The sequence below is a fragment of the Pongo pygmaeus genome, chromosome 4 (genome assembly GCF_028885625.2).
Source record: "Pongo pygmaeus isolate AG05252 chromosome 4, NHGRI_mPonPyg2-v2.0_pri, whole genome shotgun sequence".
Lineage (NCBI taxonomy): Eukaryota > Metazoa > Chordata > Mammalia > Primates > Hominidae > Pongo > Pongo pygmaeus.
The window spans coordinates 44,111,157-44,133,272 of NC_072377.2; the positions used below are offsets into that span (position 1 = coordinate 44,111,157).

The 22,116-nt window shown below is 35.5% G+C and overlaps 1 protein-coding gene across 6 annotated transcripts in view; it reads left to right on the forward strand.

Moving 5' to 3' along the window:
• NNT (nicotinamide nucleotide transhydrogenase) overlaps window positions 1-5,972 on the forward strand; it is a 101,213-nt gene extending 95,241 nt beyond the window's left edge. For all 6 annotated transcript variants that reach the window (XM_054486921.2, XM_054486924.2, XM_054486923.2 and 3 more), the window contains 3 exons: window positions 561-679; window positions 3,094-3,209; window positions 4,732-5,972. In XM_054486921.2, coding sequence (XP_054342896.1) covers window positions 561-679; window positions 3,094-3,209; window positions 4,732-4,881 — 385 coding nt within the window. In that variant the 3' untranslated portion in view covers window positions 4,882-5,972. The remainder of the gene's footprint in view (window positions 1-560; window positions 680-3,093; window positions 3,210-4,731) is intronic.
• Window positions 5,973-22,116: the final 16,144 nt, after the last annotated feature.

Below are 22,116 nucleotides of genomic sequence, written 5' to 3' on the forward strand. Positions count from 1 at the left end.
TGACCTCAAGTGATCTGCCCGTCTTGGCCTTCCAAAGTGCTGGGATTACAGGCATTAGCCACCATGCCCAGGCATCTCCCTACCTTTGAACAAAGTGGTTAAAGTTGAATGTGAAGTCAGCTTTTGATAGAATAATGTTGATTTTTCATGGGAAACATTTAATTCCAGGCTAGGTGAATAGGTTTTTAAAGATTCAATATTTATCAGAAAGTATGAGAGAACATAGTGCTTTTTAAATGTAAGGTGATGTTATTTATTAACATTATTGGAAGTTCACTGCACTGAAAACATATATGGAAGAGTCTGGTTCCAAAGTTAAGTTTTTATTTTTCTGAGGGAAGTTATAGTTTCTGCACACTAAGATACTGAATCTTCAACTTCAGTATTTGTAAATTGACTATATATCTGGACTACTTCTGTTTCATTCTGTAGAGATTGGATAGTACCAGAAAAAAGCAGAGGTGCCAAGAACAAAGTGTGCAGATTTGGAGGTGATATTGGGGTCTCTGTACATTATGTCCTGTCAAGTAAGGCCAGCTCTTCATTTGTTTCATGTCTAGGTTTGGAATTCACCCCGTTGCAGGCCGAATGCCTGGTCAGCTTAATGTGCTGCTGGCTGAGGCTGGGGTGCCATATGACATTGTGTTGGAAATGGATGAGATCAACCATGATTTTCCAGGTAAGTGATGGGGGCAATGGTGAAGTTTAAATATTCTTACTATGAATAAAGCAGTGCAGATGTGGGATATAAATTGTAGATTCAGTGAAGACTGACTAGTCAGATGAAAAAGAACTTGTACATGGTAGATAACAAGTTGAAATTAAATAAGTGAAACATAGTATTGAATAAGGTACAAAAGATTCGTAAACAGCACAGGTAAATTTTTCTCCTCTGTGAAGAACTGAAGGATGGCGAAAACCTTGGTGTGTAGCATAGAAATGTTGAAGACTGAGGATCTGGGCAGACCTGGCTTTTGAATCCAGATCCTGATTCTCAGTAGCTTGTTACTCAACCTCAGGCTCTTCATTTAAGAGTGCTTCTGTTGATAATTTAGTGTCTGATTCTTGCCAGTCTCTGAGATTTTACTGGTTTCCAATTGTACTAATGTATGACTGGTGAAGTAGTTTTCTCTTTCTTTTCTTTTTTAAAAATACTAGAATTTCCCTAGATAAGGTGCTGTACGTTATAGCTGTCATAGGGTAGATGTTGAATGGTAATGACATTTGGCCCAAGCCTATGCTTGTTAAAATTAAACCACTTCCCGTTGGCAAATATCCACTGTAAACTTAAAAAATGCTGTTTATTAGAAAAAGTATTGAAATTGTGTGTATGTCTAGATTCACATGGCATTTTTTTGGCAACAGTCTAAGGTAGTTTATATTGCAGTTCTTAAAGAGAAAACTTAGGCCATTTTAATTTTATGTCCCTTTTCAGATTCCACTGTTGTTAAATTATGTGTGACACCAGCCAGTTCCAGGAATTATGGACATGGCTTTAATGAAGATTTTGAGACCATTGTCTATTAGACATCAGATTGCATCTCAAGGGGTCATCTTAGTTTATTTTTATGTATATTTTTTAACTTTTATTGTAGATTCAGGGGTACATGTGCAGGTTTGTTACCTGGTTATATTGTGGGATGCTGAGGGTTGGAGGTAGTGAGCATAGTACCCCACAGTTTTTCAACCCTTGCCCATGTCCCTCCCTCCCCATTCTGGTAGTCTCCAGGTTCTATTGTTGCCATATTTATGTCCCTGAGTACCCAGTGTTTAGCTCCCACATATAAGTGAGAATGTGCAGTATTTGATTTTCTTTTCCTGTGTTAATTTGCTTAGGATAATGGCCTCCAGCTGTTTCCATGTTGCTGGAAAGGACATGATTTCCATCTTTTTTTTATGGCTGTGTAGTATTCCATGGCACATATGTACCACATTTTTTTAATCCAGTGCACCGTTGATGGACACCTAGGTTGATTCCATGTCTTTGCTATCGTGAATAGTGCTGTGATGAACATGCTAGTGAATGTGTCTTTTGGTAGAAAGATTTGTTTTCTTTTGGATATGTATGCAGTAGTGGGATTGCTGGGTCAAGTAGGAGTTCTAAGTTCTTTGAGAAATCTCCAAATTGCTTTCCACACTGGCTGAACTAATTTACATTTCCACAAACAGCGTGTAAATGTTCCATTTTCTCCACAGCCTTGCCAGCGTCTGTTATTTTTTTGACTTTTTACTAATAGCCGTTCTGACTGGCGTGAGATAGTAATTTCATTGTGATTTTGCTTTGCATTTCTCTTATGTTTAGTGATGTTGAACATTTATTCATGTTTGTTGACCACTTGGATGTGTTCTTTTGAGAAATGTCTATTCATGTCTTTTGCCCATTTTTTAAATGTTTTTTTTTCAATTTTAAAAAATTTATTTTATTTTATTTTATTTGCTTGTTGAGTTGTTTAAGTTCCTTATAGATTCCGGATACTAGACCTCTGTCTGATGCATGCATAATTTGTGAATATTTTCTCTCATTCTGTAGCTTGTCTGTTTACTCTCTTGTTAGTTTCTTTTGCCAGGCAGAAGCTCTTTAGTTTAATTAGGTCCCACTTGTCAATTATTGTATTGTTGCATTTGCTTCTGAGGACTTAGTCATAAATTTTTCCCAAGGCTGATGTCCAGAATGGTGTTTCCTAGGTTTTCTTCTTGGACTCTTATAGTTTGAGGTTTAAGTGGTCATTTTAAAGGTTGAAAGTGGAATGTAAATATCATAAACTCATGTGACCCTATAGTAAGATCATTTTGAGATCATAAAAGTTATAAAGTCAGATTAGGTAGATTTATTGAGAGGGGAGAAGCATAATAATGCAGGCTGTAGTCAAGATAGTCAAGTTCAAATGCAAGACCTACTGATTTTTAGCTGTGTGACATTGGCCGAGTTGCTTAACCTCTCTGATAAAGTTCTTTGTAAAGTGCCTGGCACAAGTGCGAATCCTATATTTTTGTTATTGTTATTATAAAGTAAAGATCACTATAATTTGTCTGAAAATATGTAAAAGTGACCATTTGAGTTTTATATTCTTTCTTTTTTGTTTTATTATATAGATACTGATTTGGTCCTTGTAATTGGAGCTAATGACACTGTTAATTCAGCAGCTCAAGAAGATCCCAACTCTATTATTGCAGGCATGCCAGTCCTTGAGGTCTGGAAATCAAAGCAGGTAAAGTTTCAGACTTGTATTTCATTCTGATAATCAAAGGTCACTTAAAATACACACACAGAACTTGCTTTGATCATTTGATAAGAAATGATGATGCCTTCTAGGAGGCCAGGAGTAAGAGCATGTTTAGGGCCCAGTTTCCTATATCCAGCTTCTGTCTGTTCTCTGGCCACCAGAGAACCTGAGTGTATTCCCTGATCACAAGTAGAACCAGATGAGATTATGTGGGTGGATTAACAAAATCAGTAACCACAGCTGAAAAAAGAGCTGTGAGCTTTTGTAATGAGTCTGGCTAAATTCCAGATCGAGTCCTGTGAAGCAGATGGCTTCCCTCTGGGACAGTGAGTAAGTATCAATCGCCTCCATATGCCAAGATGAGCATATTTTTTTCACTTAACTTTTTGAAAGGGAATTTATAAGTTGTTATAGAGTGTCTAGCAGAAAGGTGATTTAGAAATCCAAACAATAATGTGGCATAATGAAGCAAGCTTCGCTCATGCATATTACTCCTGAAAAAGCTAATTGCTAGATTTTAGATAACTCAAAGGCTTGTAAATTTTCCTCTGCCTCAGCAGTAGGCACATTTTACCACTACTGAGTCACCTCTGCATTTAAAAAATCATAACATAATGTACATTTCCATTTAATTTCATTTCTTTTTATTGTAAATATGGGAGTTTAGAACTTAGTATTTGTGATGAGTGAGTAGACATAAAATATATTTGTTTATGTGTGTATGAAAAATTGTATCAGTAGTCAATATTGGAGAATTTGCAGAGTGCATTACTATACTAATGCTATAAGAAGAAGAATACATTTGCACTGCTCCTATTTTTTAATAGATTACGTGTCCTAGTAGACCACAGAAAGGCTTTTCATTTCATTAAGAAATGACTTGATATTCAGCAGGACAGCAACATCCATAACACACGTCATTGTAAATGTCTATAACATATCAATATTATAGATTGACTTACCTCTTCCATTTTGATTTATAGGAACATTCTGTTAGTTATAGCTCTGTTATTGTGAGAAGCTGGATTGCTCTTTGGGCTTTTGTTCTAGAACTTTCTGATATACTTTAAAGTCATAGAAAAGAATAACTTCCCACTCAACCTCATCTGTTTTAGAATTTGTAGTGGAAACTTATGCACTAAACTTGTTTTCTTTAGCACATTCATAGAAAGATGCTTATTTTACTGATTAGAAAATGGTATTCATGGTCTTTATAGAGAAAAAGCACTAAGAAGAAAATAATTGTAATCTTATCACTCAGAGATAAATTATTAACATGACTTTTTCTCTAATGGATATAAGAATAAGGGCACACCTAAGTATTAAAGTTAATACAATGTAAACATATGTTAAAAATATTTCTTGTGTATTTTTAAAGTCCCTGCACTAAAGAATTAGTAGTGGTACATGCCTTGTTCAAAGGTAGTGAAGAGAGCAATGTTTGTTTGCCTAACATGTCCTAGGTTAGTGGTTAAATACACTCTCTCATTTAATCTCTGGTTCTCAGGTGATTGTTATGAAGAGGTCTTTGGGTGTTGGCTATGCTGCAGTGGACAATCCAATCTTCTACAAACCTAACACGGCCATGCTTCTAGGTGATGCCAAGAAAACATGTGACGCGCTCCAGGCGAAAGTTAGAGAATCCTATCAGAAGTAAATATTAAGGATCAAGTTGTTGGCTAATAAAGCCACCTCTGCAGTTGTGGGAACAGGCAAATAAAGTATCAGTATACATGGTGATGTACATCTGTAGCAAAGCTCTTAGAAGAAAATGAAGACTGAAGAAAGCAAAGCAAAAACTGTATAGAGAGATTTTTCAAAAGCAGTAATCCCTCAATTTTAAAAAAGGATTGAAAATTCTAAATGTCTTTCTGTGCATATTTTTTGTGTTAGGAATCAAAAGTATTTTACAAAAGGAGAAAGAACAGCCTCATTTTAGATGTAGTCCTGTTGGATTTTTTATGCCTCCTCAGTAGCCAGAAATGTTTTAAGAAACTAAGTGTTTAGAATTTCAGGACTTACATTATACATGGCTCTGAAATATCTGACACAATGTAAACATTGCAGGCACCTGCATTTTATGTTTTTTTTTTCAACAAATGTGACTAATTTGAAACTTTTATGAACTTCTGAGCTGTCCCCTTGCAATTTAACCACAGTTTGAATTAACCATATCAAATCAGTTTTAATTTTTTAAATTGTACTTCAGAGTCTATATTTCAAGGGCATATTTTCTCACTACTATTTTAATACATTAAAGGACTAAATAATCTTTCAGAGATGCTGGAAACAAATCATTTGCTTTATATGTTTCATTAGAATACCAGTGAAACATACAACTTGAAAATTAGTAATAGTATTTTTGAAGATCCCATTTCTAATTGGAGATCTCTTTAATTTCAATCGACTTATAATGTGTAGTACTGTATTAAGTGCACTTGAGTGGAATTCAACATTTGACTAATAAAATGAGTTCATTATGTTGGCAAGTGATGTAGCAATTATCTCTGGTGACAAAAGAGTAAAATCAAATATTTCTACCTGTTATAAATATCAAGGAAGACCCGCTACTATGAAATAGATGACATTAATCTGTCTTCACTGTTTATAATAGGGATGGATTTTTTTTCAAATCAGTGTGTGTTTTGAGGTCTTATGTAATTGATGACATTTGAGAGAAATGGTGGCTTTTTTTAGCTACCTCTTTGTTCATTTAAGCACCAGTAAAGATCATGTCTTTTTATAGAAGTCTAGATTTTGTTTGTGACTTTGCTATTGTGCCTAAAGCTCTAAATATAGGTGAATGTGTGATGAATACTCAGATTATTTGTCTCTCTATATAATTAGTTTGGTACTAAGTTTTTCAAAAAATTATTAACACATGAAAGACAATCTCTAAACCAGAAAAAGAAGTAGTACAAATTTTGTTACTGTAATGCTGGTGTTTAGTGAGTTTAAAACACACAGTATCTTTTGGTTTTATAATCAGTTTCGATTTTGCTGTGCCTGAGATTAAGATCTGTGTGTGTGTGTGTGTGTTAAAGCAGAAAAGACTTTTTTTAAAGTTTTAAGTGATAAATGCAATTTGTTAATTGATCTTAGGTCACTAGTAAACTCAGGGCTGAATTATATCATGAATATTCTATTAGAAGAAAGTAAACACCATCTTTATTCCTGCCCTTTTCCTTCTCTCAAAGTCGTGTAGCTATATCTAGAAAGAAGCAATTTTGATTTCTTGAAAAGGTTCCTGCACTCAGTTTAAACTAAAAATAATCATACTTAGATTTATTAATTTATTTTTGTCATAGTAAAAACTTTAATTTATAAATATTTTTATTTAATATTATCTTATTCTTTGCTATTTGCCAATCCTTTGTCATCAATTGTGTTAAATGAATTGAAAATTCATGCCCTGTTCATTTTATTTTACTTTATTGGTTAGGATATTTAAAGGATTTTTGTATATATAATTTCTTAAATTAATATTCCAAAAGGTTAGTGGACTTAGATGATAAATTATGGCAAAAATCTAAAAACAACAAAAATGATTTTTATACATTCTATTTCATTATTCCTCTTTTTCCAATAAGTCATACAATTGGTAGATATGACTTATTTTATTTTTGTATTATTCCCTATGTCTTTATGATATTTAAGTATAAATAATTAAAAAAATTTATTGTACCTTATAGTCTGTCACCAAAAAAAAAAAATTATCCGTAGGTATTGAAATGCTAATGTTGATTTGTCTTTTAGGGCTTGTTAACTATCCTTTATTTTCTCATTTGTCTTAAATTAGGAGTTTGTGTTTAGATTACTCATCTAAGCAAAAAATGTATATAAATCCCATTACTGGGTATATACCCAAAGGACTATAAATCATGCTGCTATAAAGACACATGCACACGTATGTTTATTGCAGCACTATTCACAATAGCAAAGACTTGGAACCAACCCAAATGTCCATCAATGATAGACTAGATTAAGAAAATGTGCACATATACACCATGGAATACTATGCAGCCATAAAAAAGGATGAGTTCATGTCCTTTGTAGGGACATAGATGAAGCTGGAAACCATCATTCTCAGTAAACTATCACAAGGACAAAAAACCAAACACTGCATGTTCTCATTCATAGGTGGGAATTGAACAATGAGAACACTTGGACACAAGGTGGGGAACACCACACACCGGGGCCTGTCATGGGTTGGGGGGAGTGGGTAGGGATAGCATTAGGAGATATACCTAATGTAAATGACGAGTTAATGGGTGCAGCACACCAACATGGCACATGTATACATATGTAACAAACCTGCATGTTGTGCACATGTACCCTAGAACTTAAAGTATAATTAAAAAAAAAAAAAAACAGAAGCTATTTATAAAGAAGTTATTTGCTGAAATAAATGTGATCTTTCCCATTAAAAAAATAAATAAATTTTGGGGTAAAAAAACACAATATATTGTATTCTTGAAAAATTCTAGGAGAGTGGATGTGAAGTGTTCTCACCACAAAAGTGATAACTAATTGAGGTAATGCACATATTAATTAGAAAGATTTTGTCATTCCATAACGCATATATACTTCAAAATATCACGTTATACACAATAAATACAAACATTAAAAAAAGTAAATTTATAAGTTTTTACACATTATATATATGCTTATATTGCTACCCATGTATCTATCTGGACAGTTTTCTGGCATGTAGACTCTATCATTTTATATTCTCTTTTTTTCTAGGAATTAGAATAGAGAGGACTAATAGAGACTAATAATCTCTTCGTGCAGTAGGCTTTTAACCCTTTACTGAGTAAGGAAATATCTGTTAAGTATTTGGTAATGAATTTGGAAAGTGAACCGTTGCTTTTCTGATTCTACCCAAGTCATGACCCTAACTTTTAGATTTTGCTATATTCTCGCATCCAACATAAATATAAAGCATATTATATATCATTAAACTTTAAGGTTTCATACAATTTATCTGATCCCAAAGTTATATTCTTTAGAAGTAGTAACTTGTGACTCATATGTTCATCTAACCTAGGGACAAATTTTTTAGTCCCATAAGGCATAAGTCTTGTGAATTAAAGCATTTTAGTACTGGAAAGCTCTTTTGTGTAACTAGGAAGAATAGTTCAAATATCTAATTTATAGTTCACAAGTTTTTGAGAGCATTTGCCAACAAATATTATTCAGTGAGAATAGTAAACAACAATAACAAAAACTCAAAACCTTTCCCTCCAGTGGCAGCAACTTGCATAATCCAGGTATTCTTTAGATTCTCAAAGGAAAGAAGAATTAGGTTAATTAACAAGGAGGAAAAAAATTTTTCTAAGTGAAACTTTTAAAGTGTTGTTTAGTAAAGTAGCAGAAATGGTCACATTTGGATTTTGAAGCACTCAGAGTTCTTAAACTTTTGTCTCTTAGAAGTTACATATTAGGTTAAGGAATTGAACTGTTTTCTTTATTATTTAAGTGATTAAAGGCATTTAGCATGGCATATGTTATAATTCTGAATGAAAACCTTTTGGCTATTGGCAACAAAATGATGTATATGATGAGAACAGTAATTAGAGCAACCAATATTTGAAACTCCTATATATGATGATTATGATAGTGGTAGAAAAAAATAGTCCATGGAAGATAATTTATTTGGGAGAATAGTAGGGAATCCTAACAATGGTAGAGAAAGCTAAGAACTTTAAAAGTTGAAACCCTAAATAGTGGGGAGATATTACATCAGTGTCATGTTGATTGTCAAAGCATGTGACTGCCTCATCATTCTATAGAAAATATTTGTACTTCATATTTTGCCAAAGATTACTGCCTTGAGCTCTGCCTTCCAGTTCTTGCCAAAAGCATATTTATGAAGGATAACACTAGCGTAAAAATTGCCTAAAAGATATAGAGTCCAGTTTGTCCCTGGATATTTCATATTTTATCCATAGACAAAACTAGACTTTCAGAGAGCTGGACAGTTAGGCCACATTGTTTTGGTCACTGTGAAAAACAGACATAAAGACATTGGAATGAAGAGAGTCAAAGTGATCTTGCTTGCCTAAGGTGACTGTGAATTCAGAGGGGAGTCCACATGGCAGCAATAGGATAGTGGGGAGAACAAGTGGTTGTCATGGACTTTGAGAAGAATTGAGGAAGGGGATGTGGATTTGGGGAAAGTAGGTGACACTTAGGATGATAGTGGCTAGTTCTTTCCCCCCATGGAGACAAGTGAAAAGGAGGTGGGAGCTCAGAGCAAGGAAGTGGGGGATGCTTAAGTTTCCCTGTGTAAAGATGGAATATGAAGATCTAATAAACTTTTTCTCACCCTCCTTCCTGTTGCATTTGGGAATATGAAAAATACAAAGTATCAGTAAGATATGATGTAGGGAATAATAAAAACCTTTGGAAAAGGACCATCTAGAAATTGAAATAAGGCCATTTTTTTTTCTATTCTCTTACTTCATTTTTGGTTTACAATGGGAAAAGCAGAACTCAGGAATGTCTACAGTCAGGGATAGAATTAGATTCCACCAGTGAAGTTTTGCACTTCATATTTTGCCAGTGATTACCACCTTGTGTTATGCTTTTCAGTGCCTTTCTGGAAATGAGTTTTTAAAAGCCAGTAAGTTATTATCAGCCGGACTTGTCTTTTTTTTTTCCTCCCAGTTAGGGGGTGCACCTTTCACAAAAATACAGTGATTAACGCTAATGGAGCAGGGTCCTGTGCCTGGTTAATTCTCTTTAGACTTTGATTCTAGTCCCCAGTTATACACATGGAGGCAGCAGCATCAGTGGGTTAGAACTGAAAGGTCATGTCTAAAACTCTCCAGAGAAAAGGGAGAATGTGACACTAAATAACCCTTTGTGCTATGACAGGAGGGAGATAATTTCTTCCCCAGAGGGATGAAGCAGAATTTCATCCCTTTAGGATGTTTTGTCACTAGTCTGAGTTTAATGGAACACTGTGCTTCAGAAATCACTCCTTCTAGAAAGAGCCTTTTAAAGCTTTATTGACTCATGGAAAGTTTTGTGTCCTTAAACTCTCTGGTTTTGTCCCATTGGGATATATATGGGCATGGAAGCTTACACATAGTTCAGGTCCACATCCTTGTGTCTGATTGGGAGTAACTGCCCCATGAGCACTGGGTATAGTTATAGTAACTAGGAAATGTGTTTTTTTAAGGATTAGAATCACGATTGTAAATAAGACCAATAGAACATTCAAAGACTATAACACAATAGCAAAGACTTAGAACCAACCCAAATGTCCAACAATGATAGACTGGATTAAGAAAATGTGGCACATATACACCATGGAATACTATGCAGCCATAAAAAATGATGAGTTCATGTCCTTTGTAGGGACATGGATGAAATTGGAAATCATCATTCTCAGTAAACTATCGCAAGAACAAAAAACCAAACACCGCATATTCTCACTCATAGGTGGAAAGTGAACAATGAGAACACATGGACACAGGAAGGGGAACATCACACTCTGGGGACTGTTGTGGGGTGGGGGGAGGGGGGAGGGATAGCATTGGGAGATATACCTAAAGCATAATAATAATTAAAAAAAAATAAAAAAAAACAAAGACTATAACACAAAAATCATATGGGTATACTATATGTGTAAGGATTTCAGAATATCTGTGCTGCCTGTGGTCCTCGTTGTAATGCGTCTTTCCCAGAACACTGTTTTGTACATGTTGCTCCAAAGGGTGGATTTTAGTGATGAACTCAGGATGAATATTTAGATGGTGGCATCGTTATGAAAGGTGTTACTGTTTTCTACAAAATGAATCACTTTTGGTTATGCTTACATTTCTAGAGTGTATCACCTCTTGATAAATTAAGCACAAAGGCATTTATATATATAAATATATATAAACACACATATAAAAATATATATTATGTGTGTATATATTATGTAAATAAATATCCATATATAACCATGCAGGGTGGAGGAAGGGGAATGTATACTATATATGTTTCTCATTGACTTCTGTTCAGGACTCATCTGGAATTTTATTCTGGCTCAATTTTTTTTTCTTTTTTTAAGGTTATAGATAGAAAGACCTTGTTCCTTTATTTAAAGTGTTCAGTGGGTGGATAATAGTAATAGCATCTACTAGTTAATGAGTACTCATTTTGTGCTAGGCAACATTCTATTAACAACCTATGGGTTTCAGTGCATCCTACAATAGCAAATGGCAGAGTTGGACTTAAACTGAAATCTGGCTGATGGCGAGGTCCACTTAACCATTCAGTTGACTTCTGTTAAAAATAAAGGAAAGCATGCAAGTCATAAAAGTGAAAAAAAGCAGTTAAATTTCATCAAGAAGATGCCATTTATTTATAAAATGAGAGGAAGAGATGTTTCCAATTTCATAGAGAAAATAAGAGCCCAATTATATGCCATTTTTACATAGAATTATGAAAGTTGCTGGTTATATAGTCATAATTTGCATTTCCACCCATTCTCTCTGTAAGCAGCTATTGCCATTTTTTTTTCTCATACACAAAAGCCTGTATCCTGAGAATGCATCTTCCTTAGGAGCAGAAAAGAGGCGGCTTTGGAGCAGATTCTCCACCTTTCTGGGTTTTGCTTTCCAGGACAGTACTGGCTCCGCCTCTTCGCTTGCTTTGACTTCTTGCACATTCTTACCTCACAGCTGGTCAGACAAAAGCTTTTTGCTGAGGATTTTCATTTCTCAAAGGCCACAAACTCGATGTGCCAAAATATGACTTCGTTTTCCTGTAACTTAAGTGAATTCCTCTCTTGAGCCTCTATATTCTCTGTTGATGTAAATTTGACCTTAATTCAGCGTGTTTCCTTCTCCTTCTCCTACTGCTGGGGACACATCTTCATTCAAAGGCAAAGTGGGTGGGGACCAAGGTAAATGATGTAACGTCACAGTTTGGTGGAGTGAGTTGTGTCCTGGTCTTCATCCATCCTGTCTGGCATCCCTTAGATACATATTGTCACAGCTAGTCTTGGTTACTGATATCTTTGCACACTGGCATCCTCTAATTCTTCTTTGGTTTAAATGAAATAGAAATTACAAGATGTTTAATGCAGTGTGGAATGGGAAGGAAGAAATGCATGAGGTGGAGGGTATGGTAATCTCAACAGATTCTGGCAAATTTCTCCTATGACTACAACTTATATTTGGGGTGAAATTTTAAAAAGCCTCTGTAGGAGAATAGAATATTAGTGCTATTTTCACAAGGAAAATAGTAGGTATTCTATTCAAATAATTTATGATGGAATTGATCTAAGCAAAAAAAAAAAAAGTTAAGGAGATGGCATTTAATTCATCTCCTGAGACTAACTCAATTGCTTCAGAAATCTTTACTTTGAGAAATTTAGCGAGACAGTGAATTGTTTGGGGGAAGGAATAAAAAGTGCTGCCCTAGGAGGAATGAAAAGTGCACTGTCATCTAATTCCTGTTAGTTTTTTTTCAGCAATGCTTTGGTATTAAATATATAGCCAAAAGTTGAAAGGAACCATTAATTCATAATTGGAACACATCTCAAAACAAACACAGAAAGGTCAAAACACAGCTCTTTTGATAAGTATTCTTTTAGAAACACAAGTTAGCATTTGCAGCCCATCTACTTTTTTCGTACTGTTGTATTACTCACGAAATCTTTTCAAAAAAGTGATTTCTATGTATGCTGTTAATTGTGATTTTTACTAGAGAAATTGGAGCACGAAACATCACAACCTTCCTGTAATTAACCTGTGGCAGATGGAAGTTCAAGAGTTACATCTTCTGCCAATTAAGGATATTTTTCTTTAATTACAAGTACTTGGGCATTTCAGTAAATGTAATGGTTCATATTTTATGCATAAAGTTTTTGCTCCTGTGGAAAAATATTTTTTTCCCCACAGAAATGAAGTTGAGCAAAATGGAACAAAGAAGAGAGATGTGTAAAATTGCCATGATTTAATATTTTTATACCACCATCTGAGCATAAAATTAGACTATACTACAGAGAGAGCATGGAACAATAGTATCATTGGTGTTTTTGATGGACTTGAGCCTGGGGGATGAGAGGGCTTGTTGAGGTGGGACACAGATTGAGAAAGGTGAAGTGGCTACCGCTATGCATGGGGACCTTTCATTTTCCATGAGATGTGGAGGAAAAGTCCCTGGAAAGAAGAGAGACCAAACAACCATTTGTGAGATGGGGGTGAAACCCAAACTGTGATAGTTCTTTTCAATTCAAAATAGTGGTAGGGGATATCAAAGGGGAGAAGAATCAGAGAGACCATGAGCATGAGATTTTTGGAAGGCATGTGGAGTAAGGAGTTGCAATTCAAACTAGAAGAAGCTATAAAAGGAACTAATGGTAGCAGTAAATGACATTTTCTAGATTATAAGGAGATGTGAGAAATTGCTTGTTTTGAAATGTTTTGAATTCTGTTCCTTCCACTGCTGACTTGGTTTGGTCTCCCATCTGTAAAATATATAATCATGTAGCAACGATGAGCCCTAATATTTGTTATGTGCCATGTGCCAGGTAACATACACATATGACATGGCACCTGCCTCAAGAAGCTTGCAGTATAATATGGGATACATATAAGACATTAAATTACAATTTGGTGCAAAAACCAAATGATTTACAAGTTATGGCGGTGGCTTATAGAGGAATGATTCTCACTGCCTGTGGTAAGAGGTGAAATCTGAGTAGGGGGTTCTGGGGAATTTCTGCAGAGGAAGGGTTCTAGAAGATACAGAAGAGATGGTTAGAGAAGGAAGGAACAGGAATTTTTATTTTCTTTTCCTCCTCCTCTTCCTCCTTCTCCTCTTCCTCCTTCTTCATCTTCTTTTTTTTTTTAGAGGTGGAGTCTCACTGTGTTTCTCAGGCTGGACTCAAACTTCTGGGCTCAAGTGATCCTCCCACTTCAGCCTCAAGCCGGGTAGGACTACAGGCATACACCACTGTTCCCAGTTAGGAACAGGAATTTTTAAATGGAGGAGAAAGCATGTGGAAATTCACCAAATCAAGAAATTTCAAAGAAAATAGTTATCTTCAAATATGTAATATAATGTAGATTTTTAAATTGTTATTGTTTTAAATCAAATTCTTGTGCTAGAGAACTGTATCATTTTTCAGGTTATTGTGAGGGGGAGGCAAGGGGCCATGACTCTTGGAATAGTCATTTTTTTAATTGACTTTTAAAAGTTATTTGTCGATTTTGGCATTGACCAATCTCCCTTTCCTTATGCAGTTCTCAGGCAAAACTAAAATAAAAACTAACACTCCCAGTATTTTTCAAAATCTACTTTTTACTCCTTTGTTAGAGTATAAATGAAGAAGGCGTTCTCTGTTCTTTTTGTTAGAGAGGGCTCAACTTACCAAGAAAACATTGAGTCAGTTGAAACCAGGCATCAGCAATTCAGTAGTACCAGTTTCTCTATTTTCTTCTGATGTCTGGTGTCTTGTTTGCCCTCTAGCTTGATCGCAGATTAGTCTGTTAGACAAGAAGCAGCCCTGTTTCTGATGGATGGTGGGTATGGTTATGGTAGTTTTGGAATATATTTGGCTAAGCTGGAAGTATGTTTCCCAGAATTTCCTTCCTCTTTGATTTGAGGTTTGCCCCAGGAGTAGCCCCAAGAGAAATTGTATGAAATTTGGAAGACTGCTGCTCTGTGCACACTGTGCCTGATCTCTAGCCTCCCTTTTTGGCCTGGCATGGCAGCTGGGACCACAGTTCCTCTTGCCCCTGCAGGATCTCTTTTTCAGTTTCTCTACATCCTGGGAAAAGCTGATGTACAGCCCCATGGTGAAGGGCACCAGCTTCTGCAGGACATGTGTGTCACTGGATATGAAGGCAGTGAGAGACAGATGAGGGAGGGTTCTGGTTTTTCCTCGCTCTCTTGACTTTGTGTCCATTGGCAGCCCTGCTCACACCTATCGTCACCTCTGGCCCACCACCAGAAACAGAGCCAAGAGAATTTCAGAGGCTTCTTCACCAGCATCCACAATTGTGGGAAGTCTAATTCCTAGTAAAATCTCTTCTTTTCCATCACACATAATGGTTCTGCTTCTCTGATTGAACCTTAACTGGTACAGTTCCCCTACAATACACCATAAATGCAAGTGTGGCTAATTTGTGGTTATTAATAGTGATCAGCAATTGAGTGGCATAAATCATTAAAATTACAGGTGATTAAAACATGTTATTTAGTAATTTCAACCACTTCTTCTAACAAATATAAAAATTAGGTGACTCATATTTCACTGCCTTTTATGAATTGATTGATGAATACAGTTAATGGTTCTCCCATGTAAACCATTGTTTTTCCATAGGGGACAATTTAATACCGAGGGAACGTCCAACACTGGTAATATCTGTCTTCTTTGTGTCAGAGAGTGGAGATATGTGTGGAGAATGTTTACAAATGTGAGAAAAGGAGGAGGCTAAATATTTTTAGTGACACTTTTGGTGATAGTATGTGTACACATATATCATTTTCAAAAAATCCAAAGAGCACTTATTCCTGCAAATGTGAATTAATCCTTTTCTTACTTTGGGCATGACCATATAACTTGCTTTGGCCCATAGGACATTAGCAAGAGAGTGCAAACCAAGACTTCATAAGTACTTGTGCATTGGAGCTTGGCTATCTAGAAAGTTCCCTTTTGGGAGCCAGTTACTATGTTGAAAAGATGCTTGGGCTGAATCATGAGAGGCAACATGGAGAGAGGCATGGGGAATTAGGAGACCCACCAGCTGAACCCTGTCAGAATTTCTGAGAAACAGAATTCTGAGAAATAATAAATTGTTGTTTGGGAGTGGTTTGTTATATGGCAATGGAAGACTGAAAGAAGCTATAACAGCCTTCACAACAAACTTTCTTCTTTCTTTAAATGAACAAACTATGCATTAACTTAGTTCTGATTATTCCTTTTTAAACTCCTTCCTTAGTTTTCCTCTTATTGTCTCAACTTTGTCTTTTCTCATGGAGGTGTGGATGGCTGGTGCTGTAAGCATTGTGAGTTGGGAGATACTGGCAAGCCCTGCTTACCAAGAATCTTTTCCTTATCAGCCTGTCCTGGTACTTGAAACTTCACCATTATATAAATAAGGAAAATTTTCTCCTAAACTAAAGAATTTTCATCTCCAAGAATAAACATGCAACTATCCCTGGACACATAACACTATTCTTTGTCATTCACCATTGAGCCAGGATTAATTTGTTAGTTTGCTTTCCTGGGAAACAGCTAACTGAGAGGGAACAGAAAGACTTGCCCACACATTGACTTCTGATTGGTAGGCTCTTCCCCTTTTTCTCTATCCAAATAACTCCTGCTCTTTCTTCAGCTCTTTTTTTTTTTTTTGGAGACGAAGTCTCGCTCTGTCACCCAGGCTGGAGTGCAGTGGCAGTGGCGTGATCTCAGCTCACTGCAACCTCCACCGCCCAGGTTCAAGTGATTCTCCTGCCTCAGCCTCCCGATTAGGGTTACTACAGGCATGAACCACCATACCTGGCTAATTTTTATATTTTTAGTAGAGACGGGGTTTTGCCGTGTTGCCCAGGCTGGTTTTGAACTCATGGCCTCAAGTGATCCATCTGCCTCGGCCTCCCAACGTGTTGGCATGAGCCACCATGCCTGGCCTCTTCCTTCAGCTTTTAACTCCCTGAACCCTGTGATTAAGTTAATTCTCCCATTATAGGCTCTGATAGTACCAAATATCTCCTCTTTGAGCACTTATCGCAGTGGCAATTCAACATTTTTTATATGTAATTATATTTATATCTCCTAGAACTGTAAGCTCCAAGGGGTCAGAGACCTTGTCTATTTTGCCCACTGTAGTATTCCCAATTCTTTCCGTATACGCTGACACACAGAATATACTCAATATTTGTTAAATGAATGAGTGAATGAATGAACTGCGATTCTGAACAATTAAATTCTTTCTTTCTTTAGAAATTCTTGTTCCTGGACTTGGTGTTTTATTACTATTGGGGGCAAAAAAGCAGTCACTTGGCATTCTAAAAGCTCTGTGAGATGTTTCAAGAGGAGGAAATTAAAGTTAAGTGTGCTATGCTTGAAATGAAGACGTATTAGACCAATGTAGGCTCCCTTACAATGCCTGACCCATTTCAATTGTAACCCATGAACAAAATCATTTCCAGAAGTGAGAAAACTAATAAGAGCTAACATGCCTTGTACTAGCAGGCATTCTAAAAACATCACTGGAGCGCCATCAATATTATTCCTGTTTTTCCACGCAATAATAATTTATAGCTTCCCTTTCTTTTATAATTAAATAATTTGAGATGTGTTAAGGAAGAACTATAATGCTTTAATACACTTTGCAGTTCTCTGATTTATCTTCACTGAAGCCTGTAATAATTAAACATAAAAATTATATACAGTGGGTTTATTAATATAAGAAAAAAGGAAGTGATGGAGCTTTAGATTTTCTTTTAATATTGCTATTCCAACTTTGAATGGGTTGAGCAAGAATAGCAATCATGTTTTAACCAATGTTTATCTTATGAATAGCATTTTTGTCATTTTCTGAGGGGTATGAGTCAAAAGCTGCCACTTTTATTTCCCTAGGGATAATTGCTGTTTGTTCTTCAGTTTAGAATATCTGGGGTAGTAATTGATCTGGAGAAGCACTTCTTAAAGTGTGATGCTAATGGCAGGAAAGAGAAAAATGGGTTCTGTGGTCACACAAGTTTAGGAAATGCTGCCTTAAATAAAATTAAATAGTGCTTTTTTTCTTTTGTCACAGGATTGATAATAATATGCTCTGTAAATCTCCAAAAGGAAGGTTATAATATACAGCATTTCCTATTGTCATCTGATCATTGAATTTTAAATTTAATTAGAAACATTTTTGGTTTGGTATGTTCTTTGACATTTAAATGTGTTCTCTCAGTTTAAATTTTGGGAGTCTTAACCCTCAAAATGTTTGTGAGATATAAATAATCCTCTTCTTATGCATATAGAGAGGTGTATACAGGCGTACCTTGGAGGTATTGCAGGTTCACTTCTAGACCACCACAATAAAGTGAATATCACAATAAAGTGAATATTACAATAAAGTGAGTCACACAGATGTTTTGGTTTCCCAGTGCATATAAAAGTTATGTTTACACTAAACTATAGTCAACTAAGTGTGCAATAGCATTATGTCTTTAAAAATGTACATACCTTAATTAAAAATACTTAAATTGCTACAAAATGCAATTATCTGAGCCATAAATGAGTCATATATATATATATAGTTTTTTGCTGGTGGAGGGTCTTGCCTTGATGTTAATGGCTGCTGATTGGTCAGGGTAGTGGTTGCTGAGGATTGAGGTGACTGTGACAATTTCTTTTTTTTTTTTTTGTAATATATAACTTTAATGAAATATACCCAAGAAGTTTCATTTTATTATGTATGTACATCAGAACTTGGCACCTTTGTTAGGACTGTTTCCACTGTTAGCAAAAGCAATTTCACAGAACAGTTCAATATTTTATAAATTGCTGTACTAGAACAAGGGTGTTTAACCAGCAGTGTCTTCTCTCCCTCAGGAATCTCTGACAACTCTGACAATTTTAAATCAAAGTTCTCTTTCATACAAGTTTTCATGGTCATGGTTAATTATCAGGAGCCTTTTAATTCTCATCTGTATGATATTTTTTCTCATATAAAAAGGACATTCTTACATAGGATCTTTTTAACATCTGTTTTTAAAAAAAGTTTTATAGTATTTACCTAATTGGCACATGCTTATTTTACAAATACACACAAGGTTGCTAAATATTAATGTTACCAATAAAATTTTTTAAAAAAATAATAAGAAATACCAACTCTGAGAAATAACATTATATGTAGGTCAATACATATTGAAGCCCAGGATCACAGTTTTATATGAGGTAATATATGATAGGGCATGTAGCCCTCAGCAATCCTCTTTTCAAAAATCATGGCTTATTTCAAGTGTTTTTAGAATTACAAAATAAAAAATTTCTGTTTGATTACTGCAAATGCATTATATATATTTATATATATGTCTATGTATTTATGTTGTATATATTTATAATATTGAATTTGGTAATTCAGTTATTATTTTACATCTTCATGTAGACTACAGAAATTTCTTTTTTTTTCCTTTATTATTATTATTATTATTATACTTTAAGTTTTAGGGTACATGTGCACAATGTGCAGGTTAGTTACATATGTATACATGTGCCATGCTGGTGTGCTGCACCCATTAACTCATCATTTAGCAATTAGGTATATCTCCTAATGCTATCCCTCCCCTGTCCCCGCACCCCACAACAGTCCCCAGAGGACAATTTCTTAAAATAAGACAACAATGAAGTTTGCTGCATTGATGAACTCTTCCTTTTATGAAAGATTTCTCTGTCGTATGTGATGCTGTGTAATAGCATTTTACTCTCATAGAACCTCTTTTCAAATTGGTGTCTCAAACCCTGCTGCTTCTTCATCAACAAAGTTTACTCTAAATCCTTTGTTGTCATTTCAACAGTGTTTACAGCATCTTCACCAGGAGTAGATTCCATCTCACTTTCTTTGCTCATCCGGAAGAAGCAACTCCTCATATGTTAAAGTTTGATCATGGTATTGCAGCAATTCAGTCACATCTTCAAGCTCAACTTCTAACTCTAGTTCTCTTGCTATTTCCATCACATCTGCAGTTACTTCCTCCATTCTGTCTTGAACCCCTCAAAATCATCCTTTAGGGTTAGAATCAACTTCTTCTAAACTCCTGTTAATATTGATATTTTGACCTTTTCTCATGAATCATGAATGTTCTTAATGGTATCTAGAATGGTGAATCCTTTCCAGAAGGTTTTCAATTGACTTTGCCCAGATCCATCAGAGAAATTACTATCTATGGTAGCTACGGTCTTACAAAATGTATTTCTTAAATAATAAGATTTGGAAGTCAAAATTACTTCCTGACTCATGGGCTGCAGAATGACTCTTGTGTTAGCAGGCATGAAATAACATTAATCTCCTTGTACATCTCCAGCAGAGCCCTTGGATAAGTAGGTGCATTGTCAATAAGCAGTAATAGTTTGAAATAAATCTATTTTTCTGAGCAGTAGTTTTCAACAGTGGGCTTAAAATATTCAGTAAACCATGCTGTAAACAGATGCGCTGTCATCTAGGTTCTGCTGTTTCATTTCTAGAGCACAGGAAGAGTAGGTTTAGCATAATTCTTAAGGGCTCTAGAATTTTCAGAATGGTAAATAAGCATTGGCATAAACTTGAAGTCACCACCTGCATTAGCCCCTCACAAGAGAGTCAGCCTGTCCTTTGAAGCTTTGAAACCAGACATTGACTTCTCCTCTCTAGTTATGAAAGTCCTGGATGTCATCTTCTTCCAATAGAAGGCTGTTGCATTTATATTGAAAATCTTTTGTTTAGTGCGATCACCTCCTTCAATTATCTTAGCTAAATCTTCTGGAAAACTTGCTGCACTTTCTACAACAGCACTTGATGCTTTACCTTGCACTTTTATGTTACAGAGATGGCTTCTTTCCTTAAACTTCATGAGCCAATCTCTGCTGGCTTTCTACTTTTCTTCTGTAGCTGCTTCCTCACCTCTCTCAGCCTTCAGAGAATTGAAGAGAGTTAAGCCTTGCTCTGGATTAGGTTTGGCCTAATGAAAGGTTGTGGCTGGTTTGATCGTCTCTCCAGGCCACTCAAATTTTCTCCATATCAGCCATAAGCCTGTTTCACTTTCTTATGATTCACATGTTCATTGGAGTAGCACTTTTAATTTTTTTCAAGAACTTTTCCTTTGCATTTACAACTTGGTTAACTGGCACAGAAAGCATAGCTTTCAGCCTGTCTTGGCCTTCAAGATGCCTTCCTCACTTAGCTTAATTATTTCTATCTCTTTACTTAATGTGAGAGATGTGCAACTCTTCCTTTTACTTGAAAACTTAGAGGGCATTATAGGGTTATTAATTGTCCTAATTTTAATATTATTGTGTCTTAGGTAATAGGGAGGCCTGAGGAAAAGGCGAGAGATTGGAGAATGGCTGGTTGATGGAGCAGTCAGAACACACACAACATTTATCAATCCCAAAACAATTACAATAGTAACATTAAAATCACTGATCACAGATCACCATAACAAACATAAAAATTATGTAAAAGTCTGAAATATGATGTGAATTACCAAAATGTGACACAAAGACATAAAGTGAGCACATGCTGTTGGAAAAATGATGCTGACAGACTTGCTGAATGCAGGGTTGCTACAAACTTTCAATTTGTAAAAAAGCACAATATCTGCAAAGTGCCTTAAAGCACAATAAAATGACTTATGCCTGTATGTCATCAATTTCCTGGTGACATGGTATTTCTCTCCTGTTTTTTTCCCATAGCCAGAGCCCTATTATGCTCCTGTTCCTCTTTCTATAAGGATGCTAATTATAATAGCGAACATTTGTTTAACACTGATTAAGTACCAAGCACTGTCCTAAAGACTTTCAATATACTAACTTATTAATTACAGCAGAACAATCCTTTGAGTAACTATCCTATTTTATAGATGTGGAAGCTCTGGGCCCAATTAATTAAGTAGGTGGTGGCATCAGGATTTGAATCTGGGCTGTCTGGCTCCACTCTGAACCACAACACTTTGCTGTCATAGAACTGATTTGCCAACTAACATTTAGAAAACAACTTCTTAGCAAGTTGAAACTATTTGTAATTTTTGGACTCTTTGGGATACTAAACAAAGAAGCAAAGAAATACAGTAATTGTACCAATTTGACATTTGCTTAACTTCATGCATGTGTTTGGTAGAGTCAATTTTTCAGAAAGATTTCTTCACCCTTTACAAATACAGAATGAGTTGTTTTGGTGTGGTG